The sequence below is a fragment of the Ursus maritimus genome, unplaced genomic scaffold (assembly GCF_017311325.1).
Source record: "Ursus maritimus isolate PB19 unplaced genomic scaffold, ASM1731132v1 scaffold_4, whole genome shotgun sequence".
Classification (NCBI taxonomy): domain Eukaryota; kingdom Metazoa; phylum Chordata; class Mammalia; order Carnivora; family Ursidae; genus Ursus; species Ursus maritimus.
In genome coordinates this window covers 62,741,942-62,760,338 of record NW_024426552.1, presented here as the reverse complement: position 1 = coordinate 62,760,338, position 18,397 = coordinate 62,741,942, and the positions used below count along the sequence as shown (strand labels likewise).

The window sequence follows — 18,397 nt, the reverse complement described above, 5'->3', positions numbered from 1 at the left end:
AAGAATTTATGCTTTTTTTTTTTTTTTTAGTGCAAAGCAGCTGGTCCGAGGAGAACCCAATGTTTCGTATATCTGTTCTCGGTACTATAGGGCACCAGAGTTGATCTTTGGAGCCACTGATTATACCTCCAGTATAGGTAAGTACTGAATACGAATGTGATGGCTTGCAATTATTACTTACATCTTGTTTTTAGTAATTTAGTATTACTAGTCTATACTTCCACTTAAATATAAAAATAGGAATGACCTAAAGTCTATTTCTCCTTAAAGACTGATGTACAAAAATGTGTAGAGTATTTTAAATTTCAAGTCTCAGAATTTAAGGTATATTTACCATTTCATATTAAGGTTTCTGGGATTTTTCGAGAGAATAATAAAGCTATTCCTTTATGATTGCATGGTTCCACTATGATTATATTTGTTTTTAACATAAAATTTCAAATAAATCCTAAGTGTATCTTTTCTTTTTTAAAATTTTAATTCTCCTGAAATACTAACTTCTGAGCTTCATCCCTAGTTGGAGAATTTGCATCCATATGTTAATGATGAAAATGATAGGGTGGCCATATTGTTGACATTCCCACTGTGCTGTCCCAGTTGGTTATTTACTTTTAAGTCAGGTTAGGGTTAGGTTATCATTGACCAGACCATCTGACTTTTTCATTTGTTTGGCTAAACCCACTGATTCTATAGAAGTCTTCACAAAAGATCTTTAGTAATAGCATGAATTGAATAGGGATGATTTGCTTCAGTCTTCAGTAACCTCCTCTTCTACACCATTTTAGCCCACTAATAGAAGTGAACATAGTACTGTCAGCTGCACATCAAGAGTAAAGCTAAGAAAGGAGGAGCAACCTTAGGCTAGGTGTACAGGTGGAGGTCAGAATTATTTTATTGTTATTTACTGTTTCTGAAGAGAATTCCTTAGTCCAAAAACAGAAACAAGAGCATGCAAATACCAAACCAACCAACCAAAAAGAATGACCATGGTTACAGAACACTAAGAAAAACCAGAATGTGGACAGTTTTTCTCTTTTAATACCAGTGGAAATTATCTGATATGAACACAGGCCTCTAAACAGAAACACATTACCATTTTTATTTTGTGTAAAGGACAAAATGCCCAAGAGCAATTTGATTTGTGCCGAGGGACCCACAGTTTTACCCATCATTTCTTTTGCACCATCAGTGCAAATGTCAATACAGTGAAAAAGGTAGATAACATCTTAGTATTCTTATGAAGATAGTTTTACCCGTTAGGACCTCTGTAAAGGTCCAGGAGGCCCAGGGATCTGCAGACCATACTTTGAGACCTGCTATACTGGAGGATAGAGAGTATAATCTCGTGTGTGTGTGTGTGTGTGTGTGTGTGTGTGTGTGTGTGTGTAAGTGTGTGTAATGCTTAAAGTTTCATCATGGCTGTTACATAGCCTATGTTAAGGGACAAATGAGAAATAGCAAAAAGGGCATTTTGGTTGGAGTAGAACTAGATTTGAGTTCTAGGTTTGTTACTACTTAGCTAAGCTATGAAGTGGAGATTGCTAACAGTTCTACCTATCTGAGTGACCGTGAAGCTTATATAAAATATTAGTGAAAGTACTATAGAAATATAAGATGGTATTCGTTTCGTGCTATTTGTTAACTTGACTCTCCGCAAGAGCAAACTGTAGCCCTTTATCTTTGGAAATGTTGTTGGATTTTTCAGCTGCTTTATATTTTATTCAAATATATGATACTGATCATCTGCATACCAGACATTGGGTGAGTTTTGCCAGGGTCACCTAAAATAAATGCAGTTTGCTTCTTTTTAAAAAGTCATGACCATATCATCTGACACATTAATAAGGCATGTTTATCAAAACTTGTAACCTGCTTAAGAGTGCATTACTGCTATAAATGTCCATATGCCTTAGCAGTTCTTTGGAATCATCTCGCAAAAGAAGAGCATTTTAGTCCATTTCGTCTATTAGGAATCACTTCTCTGGATATTATGAGTGTCTGCTTTCCAGTAGCCTCTTTTGTATGCCTAACACCAGAATCTGACTTCCTGGGCTTAGGACTCGCCATATGCCACTGATTCAACTTTGGTCTTTTGAATCCTAATAAGCCTGGATTTGACCTCCCTTTTTAGACTTGGATATTTCCTCTCATGACTCTGTATGATTTGTAGACAGACAGAAACAAAAGTATTTAGAAGTGTACTAATGCAGATACATTTTAGAAATATTTTTAACAGTGATGTTTGAAATGAAAGAGTAGTGGTTCTGAGTAGATTATTGTCCTATTTGGATATAACCAGAGCTCAGGCTGATGGCTCTGATTATATTGTCTTACTGAGAAATGGCAGAGGACAAATGGCTTCTTCAGGACAAAGAACTGAGTTTATAGACCCTCGAAAAAGCAGTTGGTTATTCTCTGACAGTGAGGCATTTATTCAAGACTGTGGTCTCTTGGTTGGAAATTGAAATTGGGTTCCAAGCCTAGCTCTGCTATTCAGTAGCTTTACGTTGGACAAGTTCCTGATCTTTATTGTGCCTCAATTTCCTTATCTGTGTATTAAATATGTTAAAGTAAATGGTCTTGAAAGATCACTTTTACCAGGAATTAGAGTTAAGTATGAAGCAGAACACTGTTTTGGTTGAAATCCCCAAATAATCAGATAAGTCAATGGGCCAAAGTGCTTATTTTATTGTACCTCCTGTTTTATTCTATTTGGAGAGTATCATTCATTTGTCCCATTTAGTATGAACAGAAGATATTTTGGTATCTCCCAGAGAGTAAATGATAAATACCTTGATTTTTGTAGTTTGCCTGAGTTTTAACATTGAGGACCACTTATATAGTTGCCTCCTGAATTTTAGGATTATTAGTCTGTGGCAACCACTAAGCAAGTGTTCTTCAATTGTTTACTCCTTGTCTCCCATATTTGTACCTAAATCCAGCCTAAGAAAGTATTTCCCATGGTTTTTTAATGAAAATTTAATTATTTCCCTGCAGTTTTTCCAGCCTTGTCTTCTGAGATGAATTATTCTCTGTTATAGAGGAAAGAAATGAGTGAATATTACCTTCCATCTAATAGGCTAGGTAAAGGCATATTTTTAAACTTAGATCAAAATAAAGCATTTACATTAATGAAGATATATATCTTTTCCACTTCCATCGTAAGAGTTAGTATTACGTGGCTTTGAATGAAGTAAAGTTTTCTTAGCAGGTTTCGATATTTGCTTCATTTAGCAATTACCTAGTATATCGAGGAGGGCTCTTTTTGGTCAGTGTTTGCAAAATAGGTGTCTTGTTTATCATTGCTTGGAACTGGACAAAATCAACTTGAATTTCTTAAATAAATTTTTTGTCATCATTTTCCTATGTCAGTAAAAAGTTAGTCACTGGAGCAGGGATTTCTAATCCCTCTTGATAGTGCATCTCACCGTATCAGACCTCTTAAATTATTTATTGACCCCATGCCATTCACCATTCTTCTCCTTTCTTACTGGTAGATGAGAAAGCCCAGCAAAGATTTATGCTCATCTTCTGAAGCACTTGATTGTTGGTTCATACAAAACCCAGGAATCTCAGGCATCCAGAAACAGAAAATTAGCCTTTCGTTGCAGAAAGTCTTAATGATGGGCTATAAATAGATCAACCATATAATTTAACTTCTTATTTGGTAATACTTTTCAAAGAGAAAGAGAATGCTATTGGTAATTATCCCAGGACAGTAAATCTAAACCAGGACTGTCTTGGGTAAGCCAGGATTGTATACTTTAAATTATTTTTTAATTAATTAATTAAATTTATTTATAAATTATTAAAACTTTATTAATTAAATTATTTTAAAAGTTTACTCTCAGGATTGAGGCATCCACTTTGACTTAAAAGTGAATTATTTTAGGGGTGCCTGGGTAGCGCAGTCGTTAAGCGTCTGCCGTCGGCTCGGGGCGTGATCCCGGCGTTCCGGGATCCAGTCCCACATCGTGTTCCTCCGCTGGGAGCCTGCTTCTTCCTCTCCCACTCCCCTGCTTTTCCCTCTCTCGCTGGCTGTCTCTCTGTCACATAAATAAATAAAATCTTTAAAAAAAAAAAAACTGGATTATTTTGTTTGGGTTTTTTTCCATAAAATGTTTTAATTTTACAACAAAATAATACACTGGCAGGCTCATATCTCACATTCCCATCCAAATTTGGACTTATTATCCCTCAACTTCATTTTTTTCTTTCCTCATCTGTATTTCCAATTTTTTTCTCTCTTTATCTTGCTGCTTGGTTTCTGACTCTGCTTGGTTTCTGACTCTGCTTGCTTTCATGTACCCTGATACTCGTTCTCACATCTCTTATTTTCCTTTGCTGTCATGCAGCTCTTCTTCTTTTCCCAAACCTCCTGTCACCTTGTAATTTTTTTTTAACATGAAAAATTCATTTATTGAAAAACTAAGTACAGAAAACTTCTAGTTGGCTAAAATAAGCAATTCACACTTAAATAAATTTTATTTTATAGATACTATATATAGTCAGCTTCTTATCCAAATTACTACCTGGATATGCCATAACAGCATCAAAATTTACAGTTTGAAAATTAATGATTCTCTCTCTAGTCTTAACCTTGACCTCTTCAAGTATTTTCCCTATTTTTGGTCTTTTTTAAAGTTTTTATTTAAATTCCAGTTATTTAACATACAGTGTAATGTTAGTTTCAGGTGTACAATACAGTGATTCAACACTAACATACAACCCCCGGTGTTCATCACAAGTACACTCCTTAAATCCCATCACCTATTTGACCCATCCCCCCCCCACTTCACCTCTGATAACCATCAGTTTTTTCTTTGTAGTTGGAGGTCTCTTCTTTGTTTGCCTCTCTCTCTCTTTGCCCCCTTTGCTCATTTGTTTTGTTTCTTAAATTCCACATATGAGTGGAATCATATGGTATTTTTCTTTCTCTGACTTATTTCGCTTAGTGTAATACTCTCTTGGTCCATCAATGTCTTTGCAAATGGAAAGATTTTTGTTCTTTTTTATGGCTGAGTAATGTTCCATCATATATATGTATATATGTGTGTATATATACATGTATATATGCATACGTGTGTCTTTGTGTGCACATCTTCTTTATCCGTTCATCAGTGGTTCCATAATTTGGCTATTGTAGATAATGCTGCTATAAACACTGGAGTGTGTGTATCCCCTTGAATTAGTATTTTTGTATTCTTTAGGTAAATACCTAGGCTGCAGTTGCTGGAACTTGGGGTAGTTCTTTCTATTTTAGACTTTTTGAGGAAACTCCATGCTGTTTTCCAGTGTGGCTGCACCAGTGTGCATTGTTACCAACAGTGCAGGTAACACTTCTTTCTCCACATCCTCGCGGTCACCTGTTGTTTCTTGTGTTGTTTTTTTTAGCTATTCTGACAGATGTGAGGTGATACCTCATTGTAGTTTTTGATTTGTATTTTCCTGATGAGCAGTGATGTTGGGCATTTTTTCATGTGTCTTTTGGCCATCTGTATGTCTTCTTTGGGAAAATGTCTGTTCATATCTTCTGCCCATTTTTTAATTGGAGTATTTATTTTGTGTGTGTGTTGTTTTATAAGTTCTTTATATATTTTGGATACTGACCTTTTATCAGATCTGTCATTTGCAAATATCTTTCCCATTCTATAAGCTGCCTTTTAATTTTGCTGATTGTTTCCTTCGCTGTGCAGAAGCTTTTTATTTTGATGAAGTCAAATTTTATTCTATTTTTAAATAGTTATAACTATTTATTAGTAAAAAAAATAGTTTATTTTTGCTTTTGTTTACCTTGCCTTAGGAGATATATCTAGAAAGAAGTTGCTATGGCTGATGTCAAAGAGGTTACTGCCTATGTTTTCCTCTAGGATTTTTATGGTTTCAGGTCTCACATTTAGGTCTTTAATCCATTTTGAATTTATTTTTGTGTTTGATGTAGGAAAGTCCAATTTCATTCTTCATGTTGCTCTCCAGTTTTCCCAACACCATTTGTTGAAGAGACTGTCTTTTTCCCATTGGATATTCTTTCCTGCTTTGTTCAGATTAATTGATCATATAATTGTGGTTCATTTCTGGGTTTTCTGTTCTGTTGATGTATGTGCCTATTTTTGTGTAAGTACCATAATGTTTTGGTCGTTTCAGCTTTATAATATAACTTAAAGTCTGGAATTGTGATGCCTCCAGCTTTGCTTTTCTTTTTCAAGTTTGCTTTAGCTATTTGGGGTTTTTTATGGTCCCTACAAATTTTAGGATTGTTTCTTCTAGCTCTGTGAAAAATGCTGGTGGTATTTTGATAGGGATTGTACTGAATGTTGATTTGGGTAGTATAGACATTTCAACAATATTTGTTCTTCTGATCCATGAGCAGGGGATGTCTTTTCTTTGTGTCATCTTTGGTTTCTTTTCTCAGTGTTCTATAGTTTTTGGAGTACAGATCTTTTACGTCTTTGGTTAGGTTTATTCTTCTGGTTTTTGGAGCAATCGTAAATGGGACTGATTCCTTAATTTCTCTTTCTGCTATTTCATTATTGGTGCGTAGAAATGCAACAGATTGTGGTACATTGATTTTTTTTATCCTGTGAGTTTACTGAATTCCTTCATCAGTTCTAGCACTTTTTGGTGGAATCTTTTGAGTTTTCTATATGGAGTATCATGTCATCTGCAAATAATGAAAGTTTTAGTTCTTCCTTGCCAATGTGGATGCCTTTTAGTTCTTTTTGTTGTCTGATTGCTGTGGCTAGGACTTCCAGTGCTGTGTTAAATACCAGTGGTGAGAGTGGTTATCCCTGTCTTGTTCTTCACTATAGGGGAAAAGCTCCCAGTTTTTCCCCATTGAGGATGATATTAGCTGTGGGTTTTTCATATATGGCCTTTATTGTGTTGAGGTATGTTCCCTCTAAACCTACTTTATTGAGAGTTTTTATCATGAATGGATGTTAAACATTGTCACATGCTTTTGCTGCATCTATTGAAATGATCATATGGTTCTTAACCTTTCATTAATGTAGTGTATCAAGTTGATTGATATGTGAATATTGAACTGTACTTGCAACCCAGGAATAAATCCCACTTGATTGTGGGGAATTATCTTTTTAATATATTGTTGGATTTGGTTTGCTAGTATTTTATTGAGAATTTTTATATCCATGTTCATTGGGGATATTGTCCTGTAGTTCTCTTTTTTATTGGAGTCTTTATGTGGTTTTGGTATCAAGATGATGCTGGCCTCATCAAACGAGTTCAGAAGTTTTCCTTCCTTTTCTTTTGGATTTGTGAAATAAAATTTATTCCTCTGTGCATTTAAAAATTATAATATATTTAAATGCATTTTCCATCAATCATATTACAACACAAAAGCCAACCATTTAAGGCTTAAAATTTTTTATCAGAATGCACATTGGTTTAAAACTCTATGTATAGAGATTGAACCCTTGTTTGTGGCTATTTTGTAAGCACTGCCAGTGTACAGAGGTTGTATCACTTTGACTTATTTTAAGTTGTGATAAGTAGATAATCATGCCCTAAGTGTTGGTGCTATAATCCCTTGTCTTGGTTGTTGAAGATTTGAACACCTGATATTTGATAATTAAATGGACTTAACCCTTTGTTAGAATTTTCTTACTGGCCTTGTTTCCTCTTTGGTAAGTTTAACACTTTAGGGATAATTTGATGACTTTCCTCCCTTGGTTTTGGATTGTGTAGTGTTTTGCTTGTGATATTTACCCTGTGATCAAAGTAAAATTAGGAAACATATACGAATAGTTTTCAATGCAACTTAAGCTACAAGCATTAGTAATTCTTGTTTTCTTTTCTTTACAGATGTATGGTCTGCAGGCTGTGTGTTGGCTGAGCTGTTACTAGGACAACCAATATTTCCAGGGGACAGTGGTGTGGATCAATTGGTGGAAATAATCAAGGTGAGAAGTTTGAATCAGAATTTTTGAACTGCAGTGAATTTTGTTGTTATTCTAAGAATCCATATCACCCACACCCATGAAAAGCTTTAAAAATGGAGAAAGTGATCCAGAGTCACATAAAAAGGTCAGCTATAGAGGAAGTATAAGAACACAGCTTTTTGGTTTCTAACTGAATTACTCTTCTGTTATATGATCCTATAAAAGGTATTTTAGATACCTGATGCAAAAAAAATGGATATATCTGTTATTTAAAGTACTTAAAAGCCGTAAGATCGCTAAAATGTATATAAACCAGATAAAAGCACAAGTTGTGTGTATTTTTGCTCACTATGCTCTCTGCTCCTAATATTCTGCTGAGCACATGATGCTTATATTTTTCAATATGTAAATATTTATAAAATTAAAGAATGACTGTCTATTGGTACAAGCAGACCACTAACAGAAGCGGAATTTCGACTTATGTGTTTAATATAATTTTATTTATTAGATCTTATCAGCACTTTTATTAACAACACCAGATTTAAAATATTATTACCTTGGAATTAATATTGTCTCCTAAGAATGCTAAGGCTGAGATTTTAATTGATTTTTAAATGTAATTTTTAAAAGTTTTTAATATTTGAGACCTTAAAGTTCCCACCCCCTTAAAAAAAAATCAAGTGTCTATATATTTAGACCACTAGATTGCTTCATTCTACGGCTAATGTTTGTCCAAAGCAACAACACATGCTGTCTTTTGGGTTTTAGTCTTGATTTTCTAAATATTTCTTAGAAATGTAAAATTGAAAATCTCCTTAGAGGTCATGTAGTCCAGTGCTCCAGTCAATGAAAGAACCATTTTGGTTCTATTCCTGGCAGATGGATTTCCAGTGTCTCCTTAAATTCTTCCAACATCAAAGCACTACTTTAGGATTCAGTCTGCTCTGTATCTAGACACCTTGAATTTAGTTTTTCTTTGCCAAACCATAACTCCTCAGTAGCTTTTATCAGTTGCACATAGGACTATGGTTACGATACTTAAAACTCCTTGTGCTTCATTCTATAAAAATATGTTACTTTTGGTGGGGTGATTTTGCTAAATATTAATGTGTGCAAGTATGGTTGAAAAGACCAGCGTGTGATCAGAAATCTTCCTTACTATTCATATGATTCTTTTATGATTTGCACCTGAGACCTCTGTAGTATTTGCAGTCTTTTTGGTGTAACCATCTTTAGTTTCAAATTAAACTTTAACCTTTGTTCATCAGATCTACTTTCTGATTCCCACACTACACTCAGATCTAAGTTCAAATAGTTTGGTCATTTGGTTTCCTAAAAGCCCATTCCCCATTATTCAAATTAATATTCTAATTCAGGGGTTGGCAGACTTTTTCTTCCAAGGGCTACATAAAATATTTTAGGCTTTGTAGGCTAAAACACAAATCAAGGATGTCATAGAGATATGCCACAAAAGAAAACAAATTTCCGCAGATTTTTCATTGAGGAAATTAAAAATACAATAATTGAGTACAATTTTTTTGTAATACAAAATACTAATTAGATTAGAGTTCCTTGGAGGGGGACTGTAACATTTCTTTAAATTGGGGTTCAAAGTTAGTATTCTCTATCATGAAATTGATTGCAGATTATTATCTGTAAAATCAATTCTTAGTTCAAAGGCCCAACAAAAACAGGAGATTGGGCCATAGTTTGACCTATACTATGGTGCAACCATTCAGCATTTCTTTTATACCCAGGCTTTCACTTGACGTACTTGAGCTCACCATACTATAATTCTCTGGGCATATTGCTCTTCTATTTGTCATTTATGTTTAGCTTATTAGAATTGTGTTGCTTTTCTATGGGTTATAGTTTAGAACTTTGTGATGATTTATTCTTTGTCACTAATTTCAGTTCATACATGATACAAATGAAATTATTCATGAAGCAAAGTAGCCATCTGTGATAAGTCTGTATCCCATGCTTGCCATCATATCTTATAAACCTTTATATCTAGAGCTTTTTGTACCACCACTGTTATAATCCTTTTAATTCAGTTTTCTCCTTGGTTTGTACTTGTTTAATAGTAGAAACTACCAGTTTGTTATTGATGGTTTAAGACTTCATTTTCATTTAGGGCTTATTGTTGTAAGTTGTCCATGATCAATTTGTAGTAGTAGACCAACTCTAAAATAAAACACTCTTTTCATTTATGGTTATCTTGTCATCTTGCATTTATATGTAAGGAACATAGTCACGACCCTGGTGTAGTTCCAAGATCACTGTCTATAGATGTTTTGAAGGTGATATGAACTAAGGGAATTAGGATCCCAAGGCATCTTGATCTGTTTTACAGTTTTAAGCGTACCTGCCCAGAATAAATGAAATTCCGGTATTAGTTTACCACCCCTTTGGTGACCTGAAGTTTATACATTACATAGAGGTTAATAGACAATTTGTTGTGGTGTGTGTGAGTAGCATGACTCTAAATCTTATTGCATGGAGGTTAATAAACATTGTACAGGTCTTGTGTATGTGTTTAATATAGCTCTAAAATCTTGTTGATCCTGTATTTCTGTTCCCTAAATTTTAATATCTGTGACGTTTCATTGAAATAAAAATTCATAACTAGTTCTGATGTAACTGTTCTAGTCTTCTTGACCTAAGTTGTAAATTAGAAAAGAAGTTGTGTAGGTTAACTTTCAAAGTTAAGTGTTGCTAAACACATTTTACATCTTAGATATTGTCATTATTGCTAATTAGGAGTTCAAGAATAGATTTGAATTTTACATGAAATATGGTCTTGTGGGTGCCTAATTCAATTCTCAGTTTTTTTTGAGGTGATAGTAATTAGGGAATCCATGAAAATCTGTTATTTTCTGATACTTTCTCCCTTTAAAATTTCATGGGGATTCCTTTGGAGTATCTGGAGATAGCTGAACTCCCCAGTAAAATACTCTTCTCTCTGAATCTGAGTTTATGCAAAAAATGAACAGTCATCCAGCAGACTTCAAGTATTTTATATGTGGTAGATTTGCCTCATTACTGTATAAACTTTCTGAGCAGGGACTTTTTTTATTGTTGTGTTTCATTATCCAAGGGCACCAGAATAGTTTCCAGTAAAGATTTAAATTGAATTAAGCTGCAAGACAATCCTTGTTCATTCATGAATTTGGAATTACCTAGGAATTAATAAAGTAAGTTGTGATTGTTCTATATGTTCATTAAATTTTATTGGCTCAGATGTCCATGTCCATTTTATAAACTGAGCTAACTTCATCTCATTCTAACCAACCTTTTTAATTTCCTCTCTTCCTACCCTCTAATAAGAAGACTTTTACAAAATATTTGGAATAAATCCAATAATGTTATCTTGGAATAAGTTAAAATTATAAAGCAGAATAGAATTGAAAGTCTTGAAAAATCATTTCTAAGCATGAAGTACACTTAACTTTCTGAGGTTGATTTCATAGATAGGATTGTTAGATCAGGATTTCATTATGCCAGGGACTTCTCAAATAAGATTTTTTTTTTTCTTTATAACCTCAAGAAATATCTGATGTGGTTTCAGATATCTGATGAAAAATACAGTATTTTGGGAGACTCTCTACCAGGAGTTTCACAAACATAGGTTCAGTGACATAGCATTGTCCTCTGGCACCTCTGCTATCAGTCATAGCAATACAGTTATTTAGAAAGGAGTCTTCTGAAGACTTGGAGGAGGTAGCTTTTTTTAATGGCAATAACTTTGTTTTATGATTACGCTGTATTTTCTATGCTCAGTTCAGAAGACTGAGAAGACACAGGCATAAAATACAAAGAAAAGAACAAAAACAGTCACTGTTCTGGCACATCATGAAAAATAACTTCTATAAATATTTTTATATCCTTTTCTGTGCATATATATGTTTAAACAAAAATCTGTTTTGTAGACTTTTTTACTAAGTCATTTCATTTCTCGTAAGAAGTATATTTTGACTTAAGTGATTTTTGAAAATGTATAGATTCTGGTGTATGATTGTATTCTGAATTACATAATTGATATTGAGAAGAATAGCATTGTGAAGGTAAAGTGATATATTACTGCCTTGAAAAGAAATTACATGATATATTTGAGTTCTCAAAGATTTGATCATTAACTTACGTAAATGACAAATGTACCCTGTATTCCCCAAATGTATTGAAGTGGCAGCGCTCTATGAAGCTCTGGGCCTGGGAATGCTATAAATTTTACTAATAGTTTCTTTTCCCCCTCCAAATTCTAAAATACAAATTTCAAGTAAGGAAAGGTGAACTCAGTGCAAAGTTCAATTTCTGGATTAAAATATCACAAAACTAAAAGCTTGAAAGAAACCAATTTTTTTTTTGTAGAATTTCAAATTTTAAATTAATTAGTGTTCCTAGAGATATTATTGCCTTTATTTATTCCAGAAACATTTATTTATGCTTAGTAATAATTTGACCATTGCTCTCTAATGGAAGAGTTTTAGAGCAGAATTAGAGTCGCACCTCTTGATGGTAGAATTTCAGTGTAGCTTCCGTAGTTTTAGATTTGGATATATCTCTTTCAGAAAAACATGACACTAAACATATAGATACTTAAATTATTTGTAGTAATAAAATTGTTATAAGACAATTAAAGTTACTTAATTTATCTTGTAAAGCAACTTTACTAAATTGTTGTTTAATTTAGCAATAATTACTCAATTTAGATATCTGGCTAGCTAGCTAGCTCTTACATAGGTTAAGAGCTAATAAAATCTTATCTCTGATAGAAGTTTTATTTAAGAATTTGAAAGTATTCCTACTTTCCTACATTAAGATCCAAATAATCTTTGATTATGCTATTACAGCTAAGTAGATGGAATTCATTTCTTATGATGCCTATCAGTAGAGAAAGATTTAGAAGAAAAAAGTTTTAGCAGTGGAGAGTGGAATTAAGGGGCGAGGAAAAGGAGAGGATTTTCACTTTTTATTGTTCTGTGATGTTGATTTTTTCAGTCTTTTAGTAGTCACAGAAACTATGAAAACAAAGATGTTTTCAATTGTTTTGTTCTGGAATCTTTTGTTAGCAAACAAAAACATACTGAGTTAAGAGAGCCACATTTTATTATAAATGCTTGTCTAAATAATTGTTTTCCTGGTCTTCCAGTTTGACTGATTGCTGCTTATAGTATAATTTAAACAAAAAGATCAGTGATTACTTGGCTTCTCAAAAGTCTCCATTTTCAAATATTGGGAAACTACTGCTAATCACAAAAGCTGCCACTCATTGAGACTTTACTTTGCATCAGGCCCTGAGCTAAGCACTGGACATACAATACCACTTTAATCCTTTCATTAATCCTAGGAAAATGATGATGATTACCACCACCACCATATCCGGGAGAGGCTGGGTGATAGAAAAATTCTATCTGATTCATCTTTAGTAAATTGGTGTCCTCTGCTTATGGAATTTTATAGCTCTGGGGAGAAAATACGATCCTTATGTCAACTTGATATCCAGAATCGATTGAACCATATTTATTATATATTGGTGTTAAAAAAAATGTGATCATGAACTAAAGGAAAAAGCCCCTAAATCTTATTGTAATGAATATACCAGATCAGTTTGAGATGTCATTTGGACTAGGTCTAATTGTGCTTCATCTAAAGTAATCAGTTATAATGGGAGATTTCTTTGCTTTCAGGTACAGCTCAACCTTAACTTTCACTATCTTTGTTTAGCAAATGTTTTAGATTTTCAGTTATCCTATCCCCATATTATGGCTTGTTCAGCACCTGTATGCATACACTCTTCTTCCCTGGCTTAACATTTTCACTATCAAATAGTCTCTCAGTCAGAGCTTTAAGATATTAGTTAAACCAGAGTTTAATAAGTATAAAAAATACTTATTTTCCTAAGATTTTTGATGGATCCATGATGTGTTTTTGCTAACGTGAATTTGGAGTTTAATCATATGTTACCTGGTGACATTTCTTATATTATAGAGCTCTTGTGTTGGTAACAGACCATAGGAACAATATATTAAATTTAATTCTGTCTCTTTTTTCCACTTTCCAGAACATCTGAGTATACCCCGTTATATGTTGTTATACACTTTTACTTGTAATATATATTATATGTAATTATAAACCAAATATTTGATTCCTTAATTCATTCTTTTATTATTTAAATTTTTCCATGTCTGTTACTGACTGGAGCAGCAATTTTTAATAACTTTTGGATCGTGGACCACTTTGCAAATCTGTTTATAGCAATAGACTGTCCTCCAGAAAAATGCATACATAGCAGGATTTTACATACAGGTGATTCTTGGGCTTTCTAAAGCTCATCCAGGAACCCTAGGTTAAATATCCCTATACTAGTACAAGGTACTATGGTTACTCTTTTTGGTGACTGTCTACAGTAAATATGATGTCAGCATTTTTTAAAGTAAGTGAATGGGTAAAGGAGGCATTTAATAATTATTTTAATGTAATTGCTTGTCTGCATTTTTACATTAAGTAATGTTTTCTATAGACCAAGAGAAACATCAGTTTTAACTTACTACTATGAAATTTTACTGACTCTACAGTAACTTACTCGTCGTACTTGGTTAAATCTCTGTGCACTATAGGTATGAAAAGTGGTTTCCTGGCAATGTGACCCCATTCATCTTTTGACTTGAGAATGACATCTATTTGAAATCTTTACATTCCCCAGAACAAGCAGTGTGAGATAATTTAATAAGTTGCCAGTAGTTTTATTTAAAGAAATTTTTACACACAAATGAAGTTTCATGACATTGTCACCTCAAAACCAATTTACTGATAGTCATATTTTAGGATCTGTGTCAAAAAACCATTCATAGGATTACTCATCTTGGGACATAAGTACCCTTCACTTAGCAACTGCACATTCTTATGCACAGTTGCATTTTTAGTTCTTGTGTGTATTTGCTTAATCTCAGGGCCCTGGTGTAGTATATTATTTTTCTTTGGCATAATCTATAAAGTATGTAAAGAGGCAGGTGAGAAATGGGACAGGGTCAGAAATCTTTCAGGTTAACGGTATTCATAATCCAGACCCTGATTTCAAGACCAATGTTTACTGAGAAATCTCTGCTTCCTTTTTTAGCAAAAGATGAGAAATTTTGAGAGCAATGATTCTTAACAGTTGAGCAGTGAAAAACATAAAAAGAAACACTGGAATCTTGGAGAGGGTCATTTATAGTTTGTAAAAGTGTACTGAGTGCTGTATCGTGTTTTGTTTTATTGATAACATGATAGAAAGAAAATATGAAAAAAATCACTGTAGTGTTAGTGATTCTCAAAGGAAGCAAGAGTTGGGTGATGTGTGAATAAAATATTTACATGTCTCAAGGCGCCTGGGTGCTCAGTTGGTTAAGCCTCTGCCTTAGGCTCAGGTCATGATCTTGGGGTCCTAGGATAGAGCCGCATCTGGCTCCCTGCCCAGCAGGGAGTCTGCTTCTCCCTCTCCCTTTGCTTCTCCCCTGGCTTATGCTCTCTCTTGGTCACTCTCTCTCAAATAAATAAATAAATAAATAAATAAATAAATAAAATCTTTAGAAAATATATTTACGTGTCTCGAAAGGGGGTGTGATATTTTAAAAGTTAGAGCAATAAAGTGGGTTTTTTTTAAACTGAAGAGATTCTGATCTCCCCCCTGCCCCCATCCCCCACCACACATACCACTGCCACCCCTTTCCTTTCTTTATTCCTTTGTTGAGCATACTACTTTGGTTGAGGGAAAAAAGGTCTTTTGACTTCTGTGAGTATGTGTCAGCCAAGAATGACTGTTATACTTACGTTCAGTAGTTTGCTTAATCAAAATAGCTACCTTTTTGGGGGAGGACGAGGGGCCTTGTTTCCAAGTATAAAATTTTATTCAAGAAATAATGAGAGTCAAAGCAATCTTTAAAAAGCATAATGAAACTGGAGGCATTGTACTTCCGATTTTAGAAACTTATTATGTAACTCTAGTAATCAAGACAAGTGCATATACAATGGGATAGTATTTGGCTATAAGAAAGAAGGAAATCCTGCCATTTTCGACAACATGGTTGGATTTTGAGGGCATTACCCTGAGATACACCTGGCAGAGAAAGACAAATACCGCATGGTATCACTTTATGTGAAATTTAAAAAAAAAAAAAGGAAAGAAAGAAGTCAAAATCATAGAAATAGAGAGTAGAAGAGTGGTTTCCAAGGCCTGGGGAGTGGGGAGAAATGAGGAAAGGTTGTTAAACGGTACAGACTTTCAGCTATGAGTAAGGCCTAAAGATCTGATGTAAAACATGATAACACTGCATTATTTAATTGAAATTTGCTAAGGGAGTATAACTTAAATGTTCTCACCAAAAAAAAGATGAAAGTGTGTGGTGATGTATGTGTTAGATGGTAGGAATCCTTTCACGATGTATATGTACGTGAGATCACCAGGATATACACTTAATGTCTTACAATTTTGTCAGTCATGCTAAAAAAAAAAAAGAGGAAAAAAAAGACATAGTGGCACAAGCATAGCCCTATAGATCAATAAATTAGAATTGAGAGTCCAGAAATAAACCTTTACACTTATGGTGATAAGACAAGGGTTCCAAGGCAATTCAGTGGGGGAAAGAACAGTCTTTTTAGAGCTTGGAACTAAATATCCATACGCAAAAGAGTGAAGTTGGACTCCCACCTCATACCACATCAAAAAAATTAACTCAAAATGGATCAAAGACCTAAAGGCAAGAGCCACAACTGTAAAACTCTTAGAAGGAAACCTTTGTGGCCTTCAGTTAAGCAGTGATTTCTTAGATATGACACAGAAGATACAAGCGATAATAGAAAAAAGATACATTGAACTTCATCAAAATTTTAAAACTTTTTCAAAAAAGTTAAAAATCCACAGAATGGGAGAAAAATTTTACAAATCCTGTATATTATAAGGGACATTCAGAATATATAAGGAACTTTTACAACTCAACAATAATAAGACAGCCCAATAAAAAAGTGGGCAAAGAGTCTGAATAAACATTTCTTTAAAAACATAAAATGGCCCGGAAGCACAAGAAAAGATGCATAACATCCTTAGTCATTAGAGAAATGCAGATCAACCATAATGAATACATCATGTTCATTAGGATAGGTAGAACAAAAAGACAAACAATAACAGTGTTAGTGAGGCTATGGAGAAATTGAAACCCTTATACGTTGCTGGTGGGACTGTAAAATGGTGCAAACCAAAAATGGTTTGCATAAATGTTTAAAATATTAATCATAGAATTACCATATGACCCAGCAGTTCCATTCATAAGTCCGTACCTCAGAACATTGAAAACACATGTCCACACAAAAACTTTTACACAAATGTTCATAGCAGCATTATTTATAGCCAAATAGTGGAAACATTTCAAATGTCCATCATCTGACGAATGGATAAAGAAAATGTCAAGCACAAAAGGCCCCATGTGTGTGATTCCATTTATATGAAATGTTCAAAATAAACAGATCTGTTTAGATCTGTTAGACAGAGGTAGATTAGTGGTTGTCAGGAGCTTGGGAGGAGTGGGGAATGAAAGTGATTGTTCTTGAGTACAGTGTTTCATTTTGGGGTGATGAACATGTTATAAAATTAGATGACAGTGATGGTTGTACACCTCTGGGAATATACTATCAAACCACTGGGTTATATACTTTAAAGGAGTAAATTTCATGATATGTGAAGTATATCTCAATAAAGATGTTATTTTTAAAAAGGAATACTGGCATCTATCTGTGGAACTGTGTTGCTAAGGTAGCTTTGTTGTTTCCACCATATTTTAAGGAAGGCAATAAACTCTGACCGTAGTTTTGCAAAAGACTCTAGAAGACTTCTCATATTTATATGTCTATCCCCTGGCTTCCAGAAGGGGAGGGGGCACATCAAGTTAAGTGACAGATGGTGTAAGAGTGAATGGACTAGAGCACAGACACATAAAGGGACCCTCCTACACTAGTTCATTCTCCCTAGGCTGAATACTTTAAACTAGCCAAGTCATTTAGTTGTGTTCAAATAACATGATAACTTGCTGCCCTTTTCAATGAAATTCTCATGAGATTTAAAAATACGTGCTGCTCTTTTTACAGCTTTTTATTCCTTGCCTTTTGGAATTTGGAAGGGAGAAACATTGCACCCAAAAACAAGGGTTTCTTATACCAAAATTTCAATCATATATTATAGGAAAGACATAGAAATTGGATAAAATCTACAAATGTTGAAAGTTAAGTATTACAGTGAATTTTTTTTTAAAGATTTTATTTACTTGAGGGAGAGAGCAAGCGAGAGAGAGCACGAATGGGGGAGAGGGGCAGATGGTGAGGAAGTCTGCTGAGCAGGGAACCCAACATGGGGCTTGATCCCAGGACCCCAAGACCATGAACTGAGCTGAAGGCAGACGCTTAACTGAGTGAGCTACCCAGGCACTCCTACCTAGTGGATTTTAAAAAGGAAAACCTTCAAATTGTAG

General features: G+C 34.1%; 1 protein-coding gene across 4 annotated transcripts in view; it reads left to right on the top strand.

The window, feature by feature from the left end:
• The window catches only part of GSK3B (glycogen synthase kinase 3 beta), a 197,797-nt gene that overhangs the window by 128,729 nt on the left and 50,671 nt on the right, over positions 1-18,397 (top strand). For all 4 annotated transcript variants that reach the window (XM_040621305.1, XM_040621306.1, XM_008708193.2 and 1 more), the window contains exons 6-7: positions 31-137; positions 7,822-7,919. In XM_040621305.1, the coding sequence (XP_040477239.1) occupies positions 31-137; positions 7,822-7,919 (205 nt within the window). The remainder of the gene's footprint in view (positions 1-30; positions 138-7,821; positions 7,920-18,397) is intronic.